The following is a 20405-nucleotide window of genomic DNA, read 5'->3' on the forward strand; positions in this document are numbered from 1 at the left end:
TCACACTTCAGTCCCTGGGGAAGGTGGAATTTTAACACAACAGCTGGCCAGCAGAAAATTACCACATTAAGAAACACATTTACATATCCCTTTCTGGAACAGAAAGTAATTCAAAGTAGCAAAGAAAAAAGTGACACATTTCAAAGCAATACAATAAAGGGATACAGAAAGCTATACAAGGTCAACAAAGGAATATCAGAACCTAGAGGTCACTCAAGACATGACTTCAATGAATTTGTGGTTATATTTAAGCATCAGAAAGTTTTATTTCTGGGAAGGAGAAAACAAAATTGAATAAAGTGAGGATCCTTGGGAAGTGTTTGCATATGAGGACTAGTTTGAATGTAAAACAGTTTCTCCCTCCATAATCAATAGATGACTTTTTGCCCCCACCAACCACTATACTATCACATTATTTGACCCATCTAATATTCTATTTTTACCTCTTTTTCTGAAAAGGCAAATCTTAAACACACTTATATGTTTTTTAAATATTATAGGAGATGAATGTTCCATCTTGAGATACACATGAAATTGGATCCCCAATCTCACATTCAGCGAGGAGCCCTAAGAGGTTATAAATCCTCTAGGGGCTTATGTTTCGCAATCATATCTCCTTCTGATTTTCAGTTTCTGCTGAACTCCTGCCCACACTCAGGTCTCACCCCTCACAACCCCTCTAGTCTCTTTACTAATCACCAATCCATTTAAACAGCCTTTTTTCCTAACTTTCCCAAAGCATTGCATATTCTTGGCACGCGGGTATATAACACACTTTATGGAAGGTCTGAAACCATGCTGGAAATTATTACCCCACACACCCAATAATATAAAATATAATAGCTTATTTTATGCTGCTTAGTTAAATGAAAAATAATATAAAATTATATGCAAACTCTGATTTTGTTAACATTACCCATGAGGTTTCTTCCCTCAGGAAACATACAAAGGAAGGAAATGTACAAAAGTGTTAATAGCAGTTAACTTAAGGTAACAAAATTATCATTCATTTTTTTTTCTTCCCCTTCCCCCAAATTTTCCACATCTTCTTTGATGCACTTGCCTCTCTACATGCAGAAGTGAGTGGCCTTTTCTTCCAGCCCCCATACCTTTGGGTTTCCTTTTTATGTTTATAAAGGAATGTCATCTCTGCCCTGGCTTAGTGAACTGTTTCAAGCCTGTGGCTCTGTGCTTTCCCATCTGCAAAGAAGTGCATTTCAGGTACTTATCAGAGATGACCTCTAACTCTTTACTGCTCAATATTTTGCACAAGTTCAGTTGAAAATGAATGGTACAAATGGAGAATGGCCTGGAGGTTCTTTTCCTTTATAGAATTATACTTTGACAAAACGCCAACAATGAGGGACGTTCTATAAAGCACTCCAATATAATTCAGCAGCAGTCACTGTGGGGCATTTGAGGAAATTGATCATCAGAGCTCAAAATATCCTCTTTATGAGTACCTGTGAGAAAATTTACTTCTCTCTTCTTAGGGACACTAAGAAATTTCACTTTTAAAAATCATGTAACCAAATGAGATATTCCTCTTTGCCCTGGTCGCTGGGAAGCCCAGAGCCAAATTTTCGTTCCACAGGCACACATTTTCTATACCCAACTTTGCCTTATTTCTCTTTCCCCTTAGATCTCATTATATTTTGTATTCTTATTTTTTTTAATTGTCTTAAAGTCTTTATGAAACAAGACAGTTATAAGAAAAAGCACTTGCCTTAATGTTAAAAAAGAAAACAAATTTGAAAAAATGCCCATGGAATGATGGAAGCATATGATCAGAACTTCCTTTCATTCCTCAGTGAAAAAGATAGCCAGCATCTTCTTTGGCAAAATGACACGGATAAAGGAAAAGAAGACTACTTCTCCGACCTTCAATATTTTCTCTAAGAATCCTGGGCTATTTTCCATAAGAAAGCTGGATCTCTTTAAGAAGTTCTGAGCTAGCAAAATATTTTCATTAAACACATTCAAACAGTTTCTCTCTGTGGTTTGTCCCAGGAAAATGTGAGTGCATGAGAGTGCCTGATTGCTGTTTTACATCAGCATAAGCTCACATTAATATTCACTTTTTAGGAAAAGAGTGTAGATAAGGAAGAATTACATGAATTTCTCTTCCAGGTCCCTTCCACCCAGAGCAGTGATAGGCTCTAACTCAGCTTAGCTGGGGACAAGTCAACATGAGCTGCAGCCATCGCATACACCTCCAGCTGTATAAAAGTCATTGTGTGACTGTCATAATGCCTTAGTAATGCAGATGTCCCTTGGAACTCAGTATGAAGTATTAAGAGGGAATACCCTTAGGTATTAAGCATCAGAGGGAAGATAGTGCTTTCATGTTTAACACATTCTATGCAATATGATCCACAGCTGGCTTGTTTTCCCCACTCAATTTCTTTCCAGAAAAACTCCCATCCCTTTTTGTTGAGATGGAGCTGTACCTTGTCACAGGGTTGTTCTGTGCAGCCTCAGTTGTGACTAATGCCCTTCCCCACAAAAATAAGCCCTCAGAAGACAACTATATTACCGTGAGCAACAATAGTTAAATGGAATGAGTTCTTCCCGTGTGCCTAGAACCCTGTAAAGCCCTTGACTAACAATCTCATTATTCCTCACCACCAACCTTCAAGGTAGGTCTAGCCCCATTTTCACACTGAGGCTCAGACCACTGAATAACTTGTCCAGGGTCACACAGCTGACAGAAACAGGATTCAAATTCAGATCTGTCCATCTCCCAAATATACGCACTTAAAATGACTTGATTGGGACTCCACTTGTCCAGAAGAGCAGAAAGTCTAAATTCTGTTTCCAGGGGCCTGCTCACCTCAATAGATCTAAGAACTCCCCAAGTACTTCCTCACGGACGAAGGATCTGTCAGTCCTTCTTGCTCCCAGTGAGCCCCTAGAGCCAAATCTTAGACATGCTCCTTTGATCCCACAAGATCATAATAGCTTCCAACGGAAGACGGCTGCTTTCAAAAACAAAAGTAGGCCAGAAACTTGGTGTTATGGACTCTCTCTCTGTCTCAGTTTTTTCTCCTGAAAAATGGGGATAACAAGTGCACCCACTTACGAGAATTCAATGCATTCATACAAGTAAAGCACTTAGAACGGTGCCTGGCATATAATAAATGCTCAGGAATCGTTAGCTACTATTGTTAATAATAATGACATTTATCATTGTTGTTGTTATCAGCAGCTTTCATGTAAAAGAAAGGCAAAGAGATTACAGGAACGGGTGGGCCCAGGATTAGAATGATGCAAGGCAGTGGTTCTCCACCCTGCCTGCATATTCAAATCCCCTGGAGAGAGGGTTGAGATTTTGGTCCCTTCCTTCCAGGAGGATCACTAAAGTCCTTATGCAGATTTACTTACTCCTACTCCCTTCTTCCCCTATGATTTTAAATTCTGAATATCAACACACTGTCACTGGATACTCCAGGAAAACCACTGACAATCACTTATCTGTACATTCTCTCTTTGGAGCCAGATGAAACGCTATAAGGGATAGATAGGACAAGAAGTATCTCCATACACTAGCTGAAGAAAGTGAGGCTCAGAAAGAGATAAGGAGCTTTCCCAAGGACACAGAGCTCATGAGTTGCAGAGCCTAGACTCAATTCCCGGTTTTGAATCCAAATGCCAGCACAGGTCACATCACATTAAAGTGATGAAAACAGAAAATGTTGCAAAGCCATCCCAGAGTCAAATAAGCCCCCTCTGCGACACCCTTTGAAAATATATTCTTTCTTTCTTAAACAAAGTAACCAGAGTCACCCTCTAGACAAGCAGAGAGGATATTAATTACAATTTGGACAGCATTTTTATTACCAACAGGGGCCAGAAATCCTTCTAACACCCACATACACACACGCATACATACTCACACACACACTCCCACCTGTGACTTACTCAGCTGTTTAATAACGGGACGAGTTCAGGCAATTTAAAATTTTATCTAGGGGCTGAAAACTTCACATTGGAATTATTAAACACCACTGCTTGTTATCCTCCGCGCTCCTGCACTCAAAGGTCCTGCAGAGCCTGGGTAAGAGCAAGAAGTTTCAGGAGAGCCACTTTCTAGAATGTGTGCCTCATCACACCAGGAGAGTCAAGTCTCTTTCCACTCTGAAATCCCATGTTGCTTTGACAAAGGCCATTCTTCCTTTCCTTTATCAAACATGGGCACCTCACCATTTCTCCTTGGAGGGCACCCCTGAACTCTGGGAGAGCACGCCACGTTCCGGTGGAATGGCTCTCCTGGTGCCTCTCAGAACTAATCTAGATCTGTGAGCTGCATGCAGCTCTGTGAGAATGGCTATGGGCTCTGGACCCAGAAACCAGCGCTTGTGACCACCAACAGGAGCCTCTCCAGGCTGCATGCACAGGACAGATGTGCACCCCCAGTGCTCACCCATCAGAGTTTATACCTTAAGAATAGGTCTTGTTCCACATAATCTATATCAATGAACAAGTACCACAGATCACATTCAGTGGTTAAAATTACACACAGTTTAACCCCACTGTTAACTTCTTTCCATAAAGCAACTTTAGTACAATATAGGTGTCTCTTGTTGTCCAGTTCCAGACTCTATGCTGCCAAGTTACACAAGGATTCCAGTACGAAGTGTCACATCTATGAGAGGTTTATGCTACATGCTCCAAAGAACGGACTTCGCGAAGGCTTCAAATATTTTGGGTCTGAGTTCTGATTCCAGTAGGAATTTCAGTAGGTTATAGAAGGTACAGTCAGTACAGGCTGGGTACAGATTACCCTCATTAATCACTTACCGCCCTTTAAGTGTGTGCATGATGGAGCTTCCCAATGTGGGCTCCACGGTTGTGGTCCCAAACACTACCGGAATGTCAATGCAGCTAAAAAGACTGAGCCAAGTCTTAAAATGTTAAAAACAGCAAAAGGAAGGCAAAGTTACATGACAAACAAATAGTGATGTTTTGTAATCCCCAACCCTACTGGATATGACAACATGTATATAAAGGGAAAAATTTCATAGACCCCCCTCCCACATGATACTAGCAACCAAGGTCAAAGGTAAGCTGTGAGAAAACACATGACTGTAGCAGGGGGTTCTGAGTGAGAAGAGGGGGTGATGAGCTCACAGAGACAGGTGGGGGCAGGAGGCTCCAAGTGTCCATACTAAGGGGCTTAGCTTTGGAAGGAAAGACACTGGAAATTTCTCAGCAAGAGTAACGTGTACGACAGGGAAAGTTGAGAAGATGAATTTGGCAGTCTAATTATAAATAAATGTCACAAACCATCACAGTCTCTTATTCAATCCAAATAAGTCAAAGATTCCCACCATACCCCCAAGAATTAAAAAAAAAATAAATAAATAACAAGGGAGTATTTTGGGTGAATAATACAAAGGGCCCTCCAAAAATCCAGATAACCAGAAAAGGCACAGTCAACCTGCAGCTGGGATTGTAAACCCAACACGCACACTGCCAAGTCTAGATATAGGACAAGTATTTATAGCTGAGCAAGATTTAAATGGCCAGTAACTCTTCCTTCCAGATTAAGGAAATAAAGATTCTAATGAAACAGCTACCCTTCTGACAGCGTATCAGACCTGTGAGTAGAAACAGACGAACTGAAGCCAGTTCAGATCAGAGTCAAAGGAAACGGGAAGAGACTTTGACCTGACGATAAATAGTTCCTGTTTTCACCTTCAATTTCCAAATAATCCTTGTTGCAATATTTCCAATAATTTCTCCAGTGAATCTTCCCCTGAAGTGGATTTGATTTGAGAAAATAATATTAGATCTACAAGGTACAGTTCCATTTCTCTTTATATCCTACGATTTTTTTCCTTGGGCAGAACCTCCCGAGATTTCTTGAGAAAGCCAGGCAGAAGTCAGGGCAGAGATTGGGAGATGGAAGGAAAAAATAGGAAAATAAGCAACTTTATTGGATGTGATTAAAATTTCCTTGCAAATACAGAAAAAGAAATTATAACTACTACAAATTATAAGTACTGCTTTTTTTTCCTTCAAGTTATTAACAAAATTTCTAACTACTGCACTCTGCCATAAGATCCTAATCAAAACAACAGAGGGAGATAGGATGGTTTCATTTCTCTCTTCAAGGAATCTTCTCTAAGATTCCAAGTTTTACCTGAGGTGAGCCAGTTTGGTTTTGTCATGATAACACAAACGCTACTTGGTGTTTCTTGTTTTGTTCTGTCATTTTATTTCTGCCTTGCTCCAAAGAAAGATGCTAGATGGAGGCCAGCTCTAAGTATGGCCATTTGGGAGAAAAGAATAAGAAACTATAAAAATTTACAGTGTGCCTTTTTAAGGCATGAGACGTAGAGTTCATCAAGAGATCTCACTTAGATTTCATCTAGCCACGTTTAGTATTAACGCCCATCTTTCTGTCTGTGAGATTTAGAACTCGAACAATCCAGGGATACAGGCTTAAACTCAATAAGGACTCTGATCTGTGTCTGAGCTTCTCCACACTGCTTCAGAGGAATTATTGTCCTGACAGTCAGTCCACAGTCTCCTCCTGGAGAGTTATGATGTCATGTTTGTAGAGTACTTTGAACGTTCTCAGAAGAAAGGCAGTGTGCAAATTCAAGACATTCTTCTCATACTATGTAAGACATAGGCAACATTTTTCTGTTTCATATTTAGAAAACTGCCCCTCTAGCCAGGAGAGCACTATGGAGTCACTATAAAAGGAAGAGAAGATCTTCCATGACCTTCACACATTTTCTGTTGAGTGTTTTGAATAGTCTTTGTGCCAGCCAGCCCTCTTTCCCTCATCTCTTTGTTCTTTCTTGGAGTCTCTGGCAAAGGGGAGGAAGAGAGGAACTAAGAAATATAAAGAGAGAAAACTAAACAACGATCCTTCCTCCTTGCAGTCACTTATTCCCAGAAAGGTGCCTCTCCAGAGTTCACCAAGAGAACCAAAACAACCTGAATAAAAGATCTGTTCAGATATTCCAATTCAATTTCACAAACACAGCAGGCCCTACAAGTATTTAAACCATAATTTTTGCCCTCAAGGAGCTTACTTCTTATAACAAGAATAAGTTTTGATTGCAGAGAAGGATATTGTTGATATTGGGGTGTTATGGTTAAGAAGGTAGAAGACAAGTATTACATTCAGTAGAAGTCTCAGGGATGTCTCATTTCCCAAGCCCCCTCATCCCAATCCCAATCCTTCCCCCTCTCCATCTCTATCTACACAAGACCTCTGATCTGTGCTTCCAAGTGGCCTTCCATTATCTTCTTCCCAAAGCAAATCCAAGTCAATTTAGGAACAAGGTCTGATTGGGGTCATTAACCATCAATTGTCCTTCAATCTGGGTCAATAACCATGAACTGTCCTTCAACTCTAGAAGGAAACTTCACTCAAAGGGTAAAACTTTTTATTTCCCTCACATGCGAGAATTGTCCATCCAGAAAAACAATCAGACCTAGAAAATTGCTGTGACAAGCACACTTTCTGAGAGAGCTCAATTTCTCCTGGGATGAGGAAAATAATTCTTCAGATCTCAAGAGAATTCTAATTTGTATCAGGTGTTAAGTCTTTGCCCACCATGGTTTAGCAAAACAACCACAACCCGCATTTTGTTATCCTATCAGATGATCAGCTGAAATCACTATTCCTTTATGTTCAAAAACATACTTTCCCACACAACTTATTCAAGGGCTCCTTTAAGATCTCAGCGGAAGACCCAGCTCTTGCTAAAAGTGCTTCTCCAATTACAATGGAATACCCCTTAACTCTTTGATCTGTCTATCCATTTATTCCAGACTTCTGACTCGAGGAATCATTAAGTGGTCCTTCCTCTTTTAGATGGCAAACTCTGTCATGCCTCATAATTGAGTGGGCACTCGATAAATGAATGCTATAGTGCTCTGAGGAATAATACACTTCCTATTGGCAGTAAATCCAAGAGAAACTTCCTTAGAAGAAAGGACTGTCAATTACCACTTAACAAGCCTGAATTTTGGCTCCTGTAGAAAAAGCAAACAAAACAATAACAACTCACTCCCCAACAGCAGCCACATTGCTATCTGGTTACTGCCCTCCAGTCACCTGGCACGCAGCTGGTCCCACAGAAGGTGCTCAACAAGTCCTTGTGGGTAGATTGATTCGTAAAGGCATGAGACTGGTGATATGCAATCCATCACTGATAGGGAGATGCCAGCTGGGTTCCTAACAGTCTGGCTGTGCAGAGCTCTGACCTCCCATGGCCCTTGGCTCTCTTACAGCTGAACAAATCTAGTTGCATGTGAGATGCTAGGCCAGGAGCAGGATGCAGAGAAAGGACGGGGAGGCCGTTCTGGAACACTGGCAGAGTATTTGCTCTTGTTTCTTCTGTAGCAGCCACCACAACATCCCTGTCCTCCTAAGGGTGAAGTCTACTCAAACTTTACCCACAGCTTTCCTTCTATACTACCCTGGGCCGGGCCAGGGCTTCAGGCTTGACACCAAGTGAGTCACAGTTAGAAGGTGAATCACCTGGGAAGCTTAAAAATGCTCACGCCCAAGCCCCATTTCCAGACTTTGTTATTGAATTGGTCTACAGTAGAACTCCAGTGCTGATCTTCTTAAAAGCTCTCCAGGGGATTTTAATGTGCAGGCAGGGTGGAGAACCACTGCCTATCATTGTTCCAACTCTGGGCCCATCCATCCCTGTGATCCCTTTGCCTCTTTTTTATATGGGAACTGTTGATGATAACAATAACAATAAATGTCATTATCATTAACAATAGTAGCTAACAATTCTTGAACATTCATTATATGTCAGGCATTGTTTTGGTTTACTTGTATGACTGCATTGAATTCTCATAAGAGGTATGTGTGCTTGCTATCCCATTTTTCAGGTGAAAAAACTGAGGCATAGGGGTTAAAAAATGTCCCTAAAATTTCACATCTAGTAAGTGACAGAGCCATGAACGCAGAAAGACTGGCTCCAGCACCTTCTCTCTTAAGGCTTAACCTACACCGTCTCTGCATTCATTCAATGCACAAAGGCTTTCAGGTACCACATGGGTGCACTCTGGATCCTGTACAGACATAATCACCTTCTCAGATAGTCATATTTCTAAACATACATATCTGATCCCATTGTCCCTTGATCAAAAACCTTTGATGGCTTACTAACTGCTCATGGGATAAAAATCCAAACAATATGCAAATACCTTCCTCAGTTGTACTCTTTAGTTCCAGCTTAAGCCACTCTACCCTCCAACAATTCTGAATTACTTGCAGCTCCTTCATCCACCATAGAACCCTGAAAGCAAGTTTGAGAACCGGGACTCCCCTCCACACTCCAGATACAGTCGTGATCAGCATTAGAACTCCTCATAAATGTGTTTCTAAAACAATTTAGAGTTGCTAAGACAAAACCTTCTCAAAGAGCCAGGTTGGAAGGAAGCATATCCATTGAGAAACTCAGCCCTTCAAGAAGTGCGAGCTGAAGTGTAACAGGAATTTAAACTACACACAGAACCAAGTCAGAAAACATTCACTACATCGACTATCCACTTCCACAGAACTCCTAAAAGTTTAAAAATGGAATTGTCATGGTGAAATGGGATATACTTAAAGAGCTTGCTGCATTACTCATAACTTACAGATTAAAATTCTTATGTCCTAATAAGCATTTATGCTTAGCTAGCTCAGTAGGGGCCGCAAAGCTCCCATTTCCACAGAAACTCGCGTTGTAAGAGTATTTTAAATACTATAGCACTGCATTCTAAAATCTCTTGAAAATTCCATTTATGACAAATGAAAACAACCAAATCTTGGGCCAGGATCATATGAATTAATCAGAGTTTCTGGAAAGTGTAGAAGTGGTCAAGCACTTCATTCCTGTATTGAAAAACAAGCAAAACAAAATCTAACACTTTGCAAAATAAAGGATACCTATGAGTTCACAATGCAGCCCGAATGTGGATAGCCTACTTTGGCCGGCTTCCATTTAAATGTAATCTACTTCTGGTTTGCTTTACATCTCCCAAGTCTGTAAGTCTACCCACTGCCCTCTGATACTGCACTACATCTGTCACCGACTGGACAAAACTCAGTTTGTGCCTTCTTTGTTCAAATAGAGAACATCTTTCTATTGGGCCATCCAAGTTCCAAATAATGTCTTCTTACCCTGCTCCAGATAAAAAACTCACACATTACAGAACCATCTGACTTCTCATCATTCTAGCCCAGGACGTCTCAACTATGGCACCACCGACATTTTGGACCAGATAGATGATTCTTTGTTGTGGAGTGCTGTCCTGAGCACTGTAGGATGTTCAGCTCTACCCCCTAAATGCCATTAGTACCTCTCCCCAAGGTTTGACAACTAAAAATGTCTCGAGACATTGCCAAATGTTCACTGGGGGGGCAAAATCGCTCCCAGTTGAGAACCACTGGTCTAACCTCAGACTCACCCCATTTTGGAGTTTCACTCTAACTCTTTACCACATTTGGCCATATTTTCACTTTCTGAAATTGCTCAAAAGCAGTCTGCAAAATAGCCTTTGGCCTTGGTATTTCAGAAAATGTGTTCTTATTAGATTGTAACCCTCAATAGGGGTTCATTTATAATAAGTCCTCATTGAGCATTTGATTTGGGGTTGAGGTGGAGAGTTGACTTGGCCAAGATGCACAAGAAAGCAGTTAAGACAGTCCTTACTAATACCTGCATTCCTCTTCTAAATACCCTCCAGGAGGGGTTGGCATGTTACTTCCACTGAAAGGCCACATGTGGAGTTTTGCCCAATGCTTTACAGCAAGCACACCACTTGCCTCAAGAAGGCACCTCTATCACTTAGTTACTTGTTAGTAACAGAAAACTCAGTCCAAACTGGCTTAAGCAACAAAGGGAATTTTTGGTTCAGGTAAGTGAGAAGTCCTACAGAATGGCAGCTTTCAGGAGCAACTGACCTGGGCTCTGGCTCGAGGTCAAGTTTCGGCGCCTTTTCTCTGGTTCTCAGCCTCTTCAAGAGTCAGTTGGTCTTCAGATTGGCTTCCTTCATGGTGGCACAATAGTTACAGCAGTTCTGGCCTAACATCCATGAAGCACACTGCTTAGAGGAGAGTGTCTTTCTAACCACACAGAAGTCCTGAGCTTCATTATAACTAGATGGACTTGAGTAATGCGCTTAGGGCTGAAGCATCCGGTCACTGTGGCCAGGAGAAGGCCATAGGCTGACTGGGTTTGGCGCTTGAATCAATCACAGTGGCTGAGGGGGAAGTTATGCTGATGGGTTTAGAATAGTGGTTCTCAAAGTGTGTTCCCTGACCAGCAGCATCAGCATCACCTGGGAACCTGTGAGGAACCCACTCCAGACCTGCTGAATCAGAAACTCTGGGGTGGGGCCTAGCAATCTGTGATTTAACAAGCTCTCCAAAGGATTCTGATGGAAGCTCAAGTTTGTGACCCTCTGGTTTACACCAGCAGGCCCTATCCACAGAGCCTGGAGTGGGGTGAACCCATTCATTTCACTGGGCTGTCACACAATCAGAAAATGATGCAGTGGAAGCCTGGGAAGTCACCGTCAAAATACTTGAGAAGGGGACACTTCATTCCACTTCTTACTTCCTATGGTGAGGCTATGGGGGAGAAAACACAGTAATCAGTAATCGAACTAGCAAATTGGTTTGAAGATTACTTCTGCTGCCCATATTTATTAGCTGTCAACATGAACCTCAGCATTTTCTATGGGCCCTAATGCACTCTCCCTGGAGAACACAGACAAATAAATGTATACATATTTGAGAGAAGTAAAGTGACTTGGCAGTTAAAACTGCATTGAAGAAGACATTCTCTAAGCAAGTTTCTTAATCATGGCTAATTAATCCTAAGAATCACATGGAGGAAGGCTACACCTACAGCTTCTTGGGCCCCACACCTGACCTACTGAATCAGGACCTCCAAGGGAGGGACCTAGGGGTCTGCACTTTCCGCAGATATTGCCAGGGATTCTTACAGATTGTGCATGCTTGGAAAACACTGTTATAAGAGATATATCCAAAGGACTGGGGAGAGAAGTCCCTTGAAGGAATTCGGTGAATATTTCTGACTGTAAATAATACTTTCTTCCTCTCCTTTCTGTATGAATTCCCTCCCTACCAGTGTTTCTAACTGTTCTTCCTCTAGTCTTATTCTACCCTGCTTCCCAAATAAGTCATCCTTCATACCACTTCAAGCCAGAGGGAACTTTCTAAAACACACTGAATGTCAGGCCTCTGATCAAAACGCATCACAATAGCAGTTTCCTCCAACGAAGGCCAGGAAATGTGTTTACAGGGGAGCCCCTAGATTCATGTGTGTTACTGTCAATCCTCTAATCCTTGGAGGTGGTAGTAGGCTCATGGATACTTCTTTTTTATTTGCAAAAGTAAATTAACAAATAAGTAAATAAATAAAGAAAGCCATAACTGGACCAATGATAGCAATGTCAATACAATTCTATTACCTGAGGATATAATTAAATACATTTTAAAAAGGAAAGAAATAGAACATGTTAACAGTACCTCTGGGTACTGAAAGTATGCTTGTTAAAAAATTATTTTATTTCTCTCTGTATTTTATAAATACTCCATAGTGAATTATCTAACTTAATAAAATTACTAAAAATTAAAAAAAAAAATCCATCGCAAGTCCTTGCCCTAGCCTACAGGATGAAATCCAAAGAGTCAGTATGACGTACAAATCGCCACCTAATCCAGTCCTGGCCTTTCTTCCTTAGCCTCACTTCCAACCATTAGCTCACTCGAGCCCCCCCCGCCCTTGAACCATCCTTGAATACTTGATACTCTTTTGCCATTGTTCCCTCTGTTCACCATGGTCTTCCTTCCAGTGTGTCATCAGTGTATTAGTCAGGTTAACGCGAGGTCCTGCTGAGCTAACAAAAGCTCAGCAGATGAAGACAACAAAGGCTTATTTCTCACTCACTATATGTTAAGAGTCACTAAGTTTTTTCTCTAAAGACCCAGATGGTAAATATTTCAGGCTTTGTGAGCAACATACGGTTTCTGTTGCATATTCGTCTTTTTGTGTGTAACCCTTTAAAAAATATGTAAACTCTTAAGTCACAGGCCATACTAAAACAGGCCCCTGGCCATTTGCTGACCTCTACTCTATGTGACCACTACCAGAGACATGTACACAGCAGAGAACTACTCAGTCCAGTCATTCGGAAACCGGGCTAATGCAGCAGCCACCTCTTGAACGTTTCTTGTCATCATGCAGACCAAAGGAGAGGGTCTCATCCAAGTAATTAAATGCTCCAGCCCGGAAGTGGCAACCTGTAACTTCTGCTCAAAAATAATTGGCCAACATTAGTCTTTCAGCCCCACCCAACCATAAAGGAGCTAGGAAGTGCAATCCTACCATGCGTCCACAAGTAAGGAGAATCAGAATTGGTTAGTAAAAATGATGACTCTCTTCAGCTCAAAGACAACTGCTCTGGAAAGCCTTTTCTGATACCCTCATCCCCCAGCCAGATTAGCCACTCTTTCCCTGTAATCTTATAGCAACCCTATATCATCTTGAGCAACCCTTGTGCTGTGCATAGGGTACTGTAATTGCTACTTTTCTGCTTCTATAACCAGATCCAGGGATGTTCAATGTGTGTTGCTTCAACAAACAAACGGATGTGGTGGATTGTGGAAGTGAATGGGATTGCCTATGCATTTCCCTGAAGGCTTCTGAATCCAGCAGTGTCAACCCCTCTGAGACCAGTTAGTTCAGCCACACCAGTCTCCACTCATAATCAACTTATCTTTTTGGTTATTCTGTTACTGTCTATATTAGTCAAATTAATTCCTTCCTATAACCCTTTTCTTCTAATAATCAACACTTTGCAGAGAGCTGGTCCTTGAGGCCACAAAGCACTTTGTTACTATGTGGATTGGTTTTGTCTCCAGTTTACAGGCCAGAAGGCAGGCACAGAGAAGCACAGTGATTTTCCCAAGTTACACAGCCAATCAGAAGTAGAGCCAAAAGTTATGCTTCCTTTTGATTCAGCAAAAAAAGCTACAGGATTGAACATAAAGCCACAGCCAAGTTTGCTAACAGTTTATATCCCATCGAGAGATAGAAAGCATAATACAAGTTTGCCAATGATAAGTCTATTATACCATGTCAGTGTTTATCTTGTAGTATACATTTATCTGAGTAAAATATTAAAAACAAGCCACATGACTGTTTACTAATGTTGTCCCTTTTAATATTAATTCCACTCATCCCATCTACCACCTTTCCTCTGCTGTAAAGTGACACAGCTCATTATCAGGTGGCCTCTCCGAACCTTGAGGACATCGAAGATGCCGTGCAGCTGTTTTATCATCACATCGTAATGCCTCTTAGGTGAACAACACCTACACGCACCTTCACTACCAAATTTCAATTCAGTTTCACATGCAACATGTGTGTGGCTGCTGCAGTTTGTATCACACATGTAATTACAGGGTGGGCAAAACAGCATTCAAAATGAGCTGTTGTGCAAGACTCCACCAATGCACAGAGCTAAGCCCCTTCGTGTTAATCAGACACAATCTGGATATCCTCTGGCCCCACCTAAGTATATCCTGACCTAGAATTTTCCTCTCCTGTCTCCTGGATACAGTAATTCCTAATAAACATCCCACCCCATGGCTAGCCTTGACGAACACCCAGGAGAACCAGGACAAGGAGAACACAGCGAGGCCGTGCCTACCACTTCTCATGTCACTGACAGCATAGCACCAGAGCACGGTCTTACTGAAACCAGCGGAGTTTGTCTTTTAAGATAAAAACAACTTTTAAAATATATATAAACTCTTTAAGAAGGTGAAATAGCGCAGCGTGCCATCTGACTCTTGTTAGATATTTAACGGACCACAGCAGACAATGCACCTCAACCAGGGGAAAGTGTGCAAGGAAAGTGAAATACTCAAAAAGCAAATTACAGGCTCAGGTCTTGCCAGGCACAAAACAACAATCAATCCTTTATATAGGAGTCTTGCTTTTGCTTCCTTTTTTCTATCCTTAAGCCTTGTAGTAAAAGCATATCAAGAAGAATAAACCTGCCAGGTCCCCCTCCCCAAAACAAGAAAAGGTTAAGCTTTTAATTACAGGCCCTCAAACTATCATTTTGTGCAATTAGCAATTAACTATAATCGTTGATGAGAGAATGCAGAGCTGCGCTAGCAATTTCCCTCCTCCTCATCTCAGACTGGGTTATTTTAGTCCCCTTCTATTAGAGAGGACAAGCCACAACCGCGCGCGCGCTCTCTCGCTCTCTCTCGCTCTCAAGCTCTGTCTCTGTCTCTCTCTCTCTCTTACACACACTCACTCACTTAAAGGCACACTTAATTTTTAGCAAAATGGCATCCCAGCGTGCGATGGAGACAGGCATCCCGAACCCCACATGACAGCAGACCAAACGTTTAGACCCCCTCCTCTTCGTCACTTTCAGCTGGAGAGGGGAGGCCCGAGGAAGACGCTACCTACCAGCCTCACAATACCAGCCTCTCTGGGGCGCAGGGGAGGGTGGTAGAGAGATGTTTGTTGCCCCTGGAAGCGACAAGTCCCCCGGGCTGCAAGCCCCACTAGTGGGAAGGCGGTGGCAAGAGCAGCAATAGTTGCATCAGCGTTAACTGCTGCTGCCGCCGCTGCTGCATTTACTGTTGGCGGCGGCCGGGAGGTACAGTAATGACTGTAGGGAGCGCACAGCTGCTGCGGCGGCAGGTTCCCTGGATCAGGAAATTAGGGCAAACACCGGGGATTGGAGGCGAGGGCGGCGCGCGAGCCAACCAGAGGCCGCCCCGGGCCCCCGTGAGCCCCGGGCGGACGCGCGGAGCAGCGGGGCCCCCGGAGCAGTCCGGGTGGCAGCGGCGGCCACGGCCACGGCCACTCAACACGCGCACGCTCACACTGGCACACACACACACCCGACGCAGACACCTGGCTGCCCCGAGCTTATAAAAGGAGCGCGTGGAGGCGAAAGGAGGGCTGAAGCCGCCGCTCCCCTGCTCCCCGCTGACCACTCCCCCTCCTGCCCCCTCCTCGCTCCTCACCCCGCGCTCCAGCAGCCGCCAGTGTGGGTGCTCCGCGGCCGGCTCCTCTCTCCTCTGTCTTCTCCTCTGCTCTCGGCTCCCCACCCCCTCTCCCTCCCCTCCCCTCCTCTTCCCTCCTCTCCTCTGCAGCGCCTGCATTATTTTCTGCCCGCAGGCTCGGCGTGCACTGCTGCTGCAGCCCGGGGAGGTGGGTGGGTGGGTTGGCTGGTGGGGAGGAGATTGTGCAAGTTGTAGGGGAGGGGGGGAACCTCTTCTTCCCCGCTCCCTTTCCCCCTTCTAACTCCTTCCCCTCCTCCTTCCCCTCCCCCCTCCTCCCTCCCTGCCCCCACCTCCTTCCTCCTTTCCGAAGGGCTGGTAACTTGTTGTGCGGAGCGAGCGGCGGCGGCGGCGGCGGCACCACCACCACCACCACCATCCAGGCGGGCACCATGGGCACGTCCGCGCGCTGGACGCTCTGGCTGCTGCTCGCGCTGTGCTGGGCGTCCCGGGAGATCGGCGCCACCGGAGCCGGTGAGTGACAACGCGCGCCTCCGCGGGCTGTTCGGACCCAGCCGGGGTACCAGGGGGCCCCGAGGCGCGGGGTTCCTTTTGCCCACCCCCCTCCTAGGAGGCGCCTCTCCGCTCTCCTCGCCTTCTTTCGCTCCCCACCCTGGTGGCGCCTCTGAGCTGACTGTCAGCGCTGCGACTACGGGGAGCCGGGCTTGGGGGACAGCGAGGTTTGGGGTGTCCTAAAGCCTTGCCTGAACTAGTCTTCATTCTCTTACACTTCCTTCCCCAAAGCCACTGCTTTGCCTCGTTTTTCATCCCGCTTGGCAGGGACTAGGGAATGTGGGCTTCTGAGCCATTGAACAATGGTTCTGTCTCGTCTGCCAGGCGGAGTGTTAGGAAGGAGGCAGAGGGCCGGGCCGGGCCGGGCCAAGACGTGCGCGGCAGCCCCGGGCACGCTCCTCGGATTTCAGAGAGGGTGGGAGTGGACGTTGGAAGAGGGTGGGCGCCTCCGGGGACGCGGAGCGCCGGCCGGGGCAGGGAGTCCCCCGCGGCTGTGGGCGGCAGCCGGGAGGCTCCGCGGAGCCGCGAGAAGTGCGCAGCCTGCGCGCCCGGACTGCGACTCGCCGGGCGCCGAGCCGTCATTCTGGAGTGCAGGTTAGAGGGCGAGTGAGGCTTGAAATAAGACTCCCCTCTAGGTGTTTCTCCCCTCTCCTCTTTCCACCCCTCGGGCTGCGTTGGTAAACCTCTCGGGTTTACAACCAAGCTCGTCTTCGTATAGCTGAACGGGGGAGGGGAGTGGAACGAAGACTTTAATCAGGTTAGTTTGCTGATCCTCGTTCCCGGTGAGATTTCCTCGAGAGAAATTGAGTCCTAATCTAGTGACTGTAATTAGTCTTCATTCTAAACAATAGATCAAAGGGAGCAGCGCGAGAGCTGGTGTGTGGCTCTGGCTTGTTGGGAGGCGGTGGTGACTACTGTCCGGTCCCCAGGGTCTGCTGCACTGGGCCTGGGAGCCTTGTCCTCAGCCACTCTCCCGCTTGGGGCCGCACAACTTTCCTGGGCAGGCGACAGGACGCCCTTGTAAGAGGATTCGGTCAGAGTCCTGGCGGGTCCCTGAAGTGATCTTGACATGACACCCAGGGACTTGCTCTCCAGCTCTAGGGAACTGGGGCAGAAAGCGGCCCCCGTCTTAAGTACCTGTTCCTGAGTCCCTAGCTCCTGTTGCCGGCTTAGGAGGCCCGCCCGCCTGCAGTCACGTGTCCCCTGAACTGAGAGCGAACTTTCAAGTGTGTGGTGAAACAGCCTCTCCCGCAACCCTTGGGGGTTTTCAGCCTCCAATGCCCCCTGCCCTTTGGTTCGGACTGTCCCGAGCGTGTGAAGCTGGGACGGGCTTTTCTGCCCTCTGCGATTGGCTGGCCGCCCGATCACGTTTAGGTTGATCACGTGTCTCCACCGACTTGCCACTTAGCAGCCGGTGAAGTGTTATCTTTACTCGAACCTAAAACACCGGACCAGCCTCCGACCGACTGTACTCTCAAATGCCTTTCTCTGCCTGGACGCCTTGAAAAAGGCGTGTGTATCGTGAAGATGGCCTCTGATGTGTAACAAACCTAAGAACCTGGAAAAGCCCTGCCTACAAGTTTTCAGACTGGAACATTAATCGTTAATGGATGAGCAATACTAACTTATTAAACGATTTCTCAGAATAGTACTATGACTTGCATTATACTTTTCATAACATTTCAAAAGACTGAGATACACCAGAAACTACTAACTGGCCAGGAAGGTGGGAGAAAAGATTCATTTTTGCTGCATGTTATTTTCATATTCTTTTAATTTAACATAACTTTCCATTGGAGGGTAACATTATCCTATAGAATGCTAGGAATGCACCTAAACTGTTGAAATGAGTTAGTTGAAGCCATATGTTCACCTTGCATTAGGTAGGTGAGGATCCCTTTCGCCCCCCTAGGTCACATATGAAATGTGTGACATGCCATGAACAGTGGAAAATAGAAGCCCATGCAAGACTTAAATTCTTCAAAGGAAAGGAGGCACATCCTTCTAAAGTGGAGGGAATTGGGGGTTGGCTGAGGCAATATTGACCCTAAGCCAACTCAGACTGGCTCCTGACTGAGGTTCAAGGCTCCAGGGCACGTGGGCTGACTTTCTGGCCCTGGTCTTCTACACTGGCCCCTTCTCCCCAACCTCCAACCCCTCTCCTGATACACACTCATGATGCTGGTCTAAAATACTCGAGGACAGGACAGGTGTGCTCTAAGACTCTGGCAAGGAACTGAAGTCAGGCTAACAAGAGAAGTTAAAATGCAGTAGTGTAGTAGACCTGATTGCAAAACCCCTGAGAGTTCTAGGACAGTTTCCTCCAGCCTAGGTCATCAAGATTAGGATCTGGGGTACCCTATATTCGTTAAGGCCAGAGCCTAAAGGAACCAAGGTTTTGTGAGAGCTATTCAGATATGGCTAGCAGTTAGCAAAAGAGTAGACAGAAACTTCTCTCATTATGGGGAGTGGGTTGGTCAGGGTGGCAGTACGAATAGACCAGGAGGGGTAGGAGACCAGAAGGTTGGGGGAAAAAACCCAGCTCATCCAGACAGTACTGAGGGAAGGCGTGACGATGGTAATCCTCATCTAAGTCACAGAATGAGCATGTTTGCAAGGTCTCTTTAAAGGAGGGTCACCAAGCAAGACCTCATTGGCAGTGACAGCTTCTTGAGGTCTGGAGCAGCTTTGCTCCCCAAATCCCCCCGTTGGCATTTAGCTATGTGCCCGTCCTGTCATTTTATTTTCTTTGCTTTTATTACTTGAGTTCTCAGATACCTAAAACATGTATAAAGGCCAAGTTCAGTACAGCTGCCAAATGTTAAGACTTCAGTAAAACAAACAGCATATTTTAATTATGGCAGCCTCCGTGCTCAAAAGAAGTGAAGACCTGATGGAAGTGTTTTTGCCTTCTATAAAATTGGATAACTATAAACTCAATTTCAGGTGAGGTGAGTTATTTTGTTATAACTCTAGAAGAGGTGAAAAGTAGTTACAAGCCACACACCCCCCCCCCACCCCGTTCCAGGAGGAGTATCAGACTGGTAAGACTTAACGAGAACTCCTGGAGTAGAACTCCTAGAGTAGAACGTGGCCATGAGATCAACGGAGCAGAGAGCCCCCAGCCATATAGCTTTGGGTTTGATCCAAAGACCAGAAGACTTGGAGCACAGCAGAGAAATAGAGATAACTGATGTTATATTGACCATTTTCTATTTCTCACAGAATGTGGATAGAGTTGTCCTTTGCAGTAGAGAGAACAGGGATCAAGTTTAGACAGTCACCTGTATGACTTCAAGTCATAATTAAATCTACTTTGGACACTGACCTTTTTTTGGAGTGCCACCTTCATATACTAGCCTATAAGAAATCAAATGCCTCAAAGGGCTATGATAAGGTCTGTAATGATGCTTATAATAAATGTACTGCCTTGGGAGAGCTTCTTGTGGGTTAATGCAGCTGCTCTCCAGATGGTTAGTTGATAGACTCAAAATTGCTTAGTATTTAGTCTCAAGAGAGTACATAGGCCACAGTACAGAGACTACTTTCAAGGTAAAGAGTCCAAGAATACCTTCTGCAGAGGTGATGGAAGAGATGTACTGTTGAGCAAAAGTAAGTGGTCCAAGGACAATTTTTTTGGCCCAGCTAAAGGGTTTTTGGCTAGGAAACCTGAGGACTGATAGCTGTTTGGAGGACTTAAGGGCAGAGTAAACTTAGCACTAGGAGAATCTGCCTTTGTAGGTGAAAATCAACTCAATTTCATTCTGTGCATTTTTCAATCTGAATCGGTGTCTCTTTGCTA

At 44.7% G+C, this 20405-nt stretch overlaps 1 protein-coding gene, 1 long non-coding RNA gene and 1 pseudogene across 5 annotated transcripts in view; 2 read left to right on the forward strand and 1 right to left on the reverse strand.

The window, feature by feature from the left end:
- LOC147914381 (uncharacterized) overlaps nt 1-10927 on the reverse strand; it is a 122596-nt gene extending 111669 nt beyond the window's left edge. The window contains exon 1 of one of the 2 annotated variants that reach the window (XR_015555430.1): nt 8081-10927. This is a non-coding gene — a long non-coding RNA (uncharacterized LOC147914381). Of the gene's footprint in view, nt 1-8033 lie in introns of both variants that reach the window. The other variant, XR_015555431.1, reaches the window with a different exon arrangement.
- Nucleotides 10928-15330: 4403 nt separating this feature from the next.
- On the forward strand, nt 15331-16412 carry LOC147914382 (uncharacterized; annotated as a pseudogene).
- Nucleotides 16404-20405, forward strand: part of VLDLR (very low density lipoprotein receptor) — a 29981-nt gene continuing 25979 nt past the window's right edge. For 2 of the 3 annotated variants that reach the window (XM_004440654.3, XM_087444538.1), the window contains exon 1: nt 16411-16564. In XM_004440654.3, the coding sequence (XP_004440711.1) occupies nt 16483-16564 (82 nt within the window). In that variant the 5' untranslated portion in view covers nt 16411-16482. Of the gene's footprint in view, nt 16565-20405 lie in introns of all 3 variants that reach the window. The other variant, XM_004440653.3, reaches the window with a different exon arrangement.

The sequence above is a fragment of the Ceratotherium simum genome, chromosome 20 (genome assembly GCF_057802395.1).
Source record: "Ceratotherium simum simum isolate JZ-2026a chromosome 20, ASM5780239v1, whole genome shotgun sequence".
Lineage (NCBI taxonomy): Eukaryota > Metazoa > Chordata > Mammalia > Perissodactyla > Rhinocerotidae > Ceratotherium > Ceratotherium simum.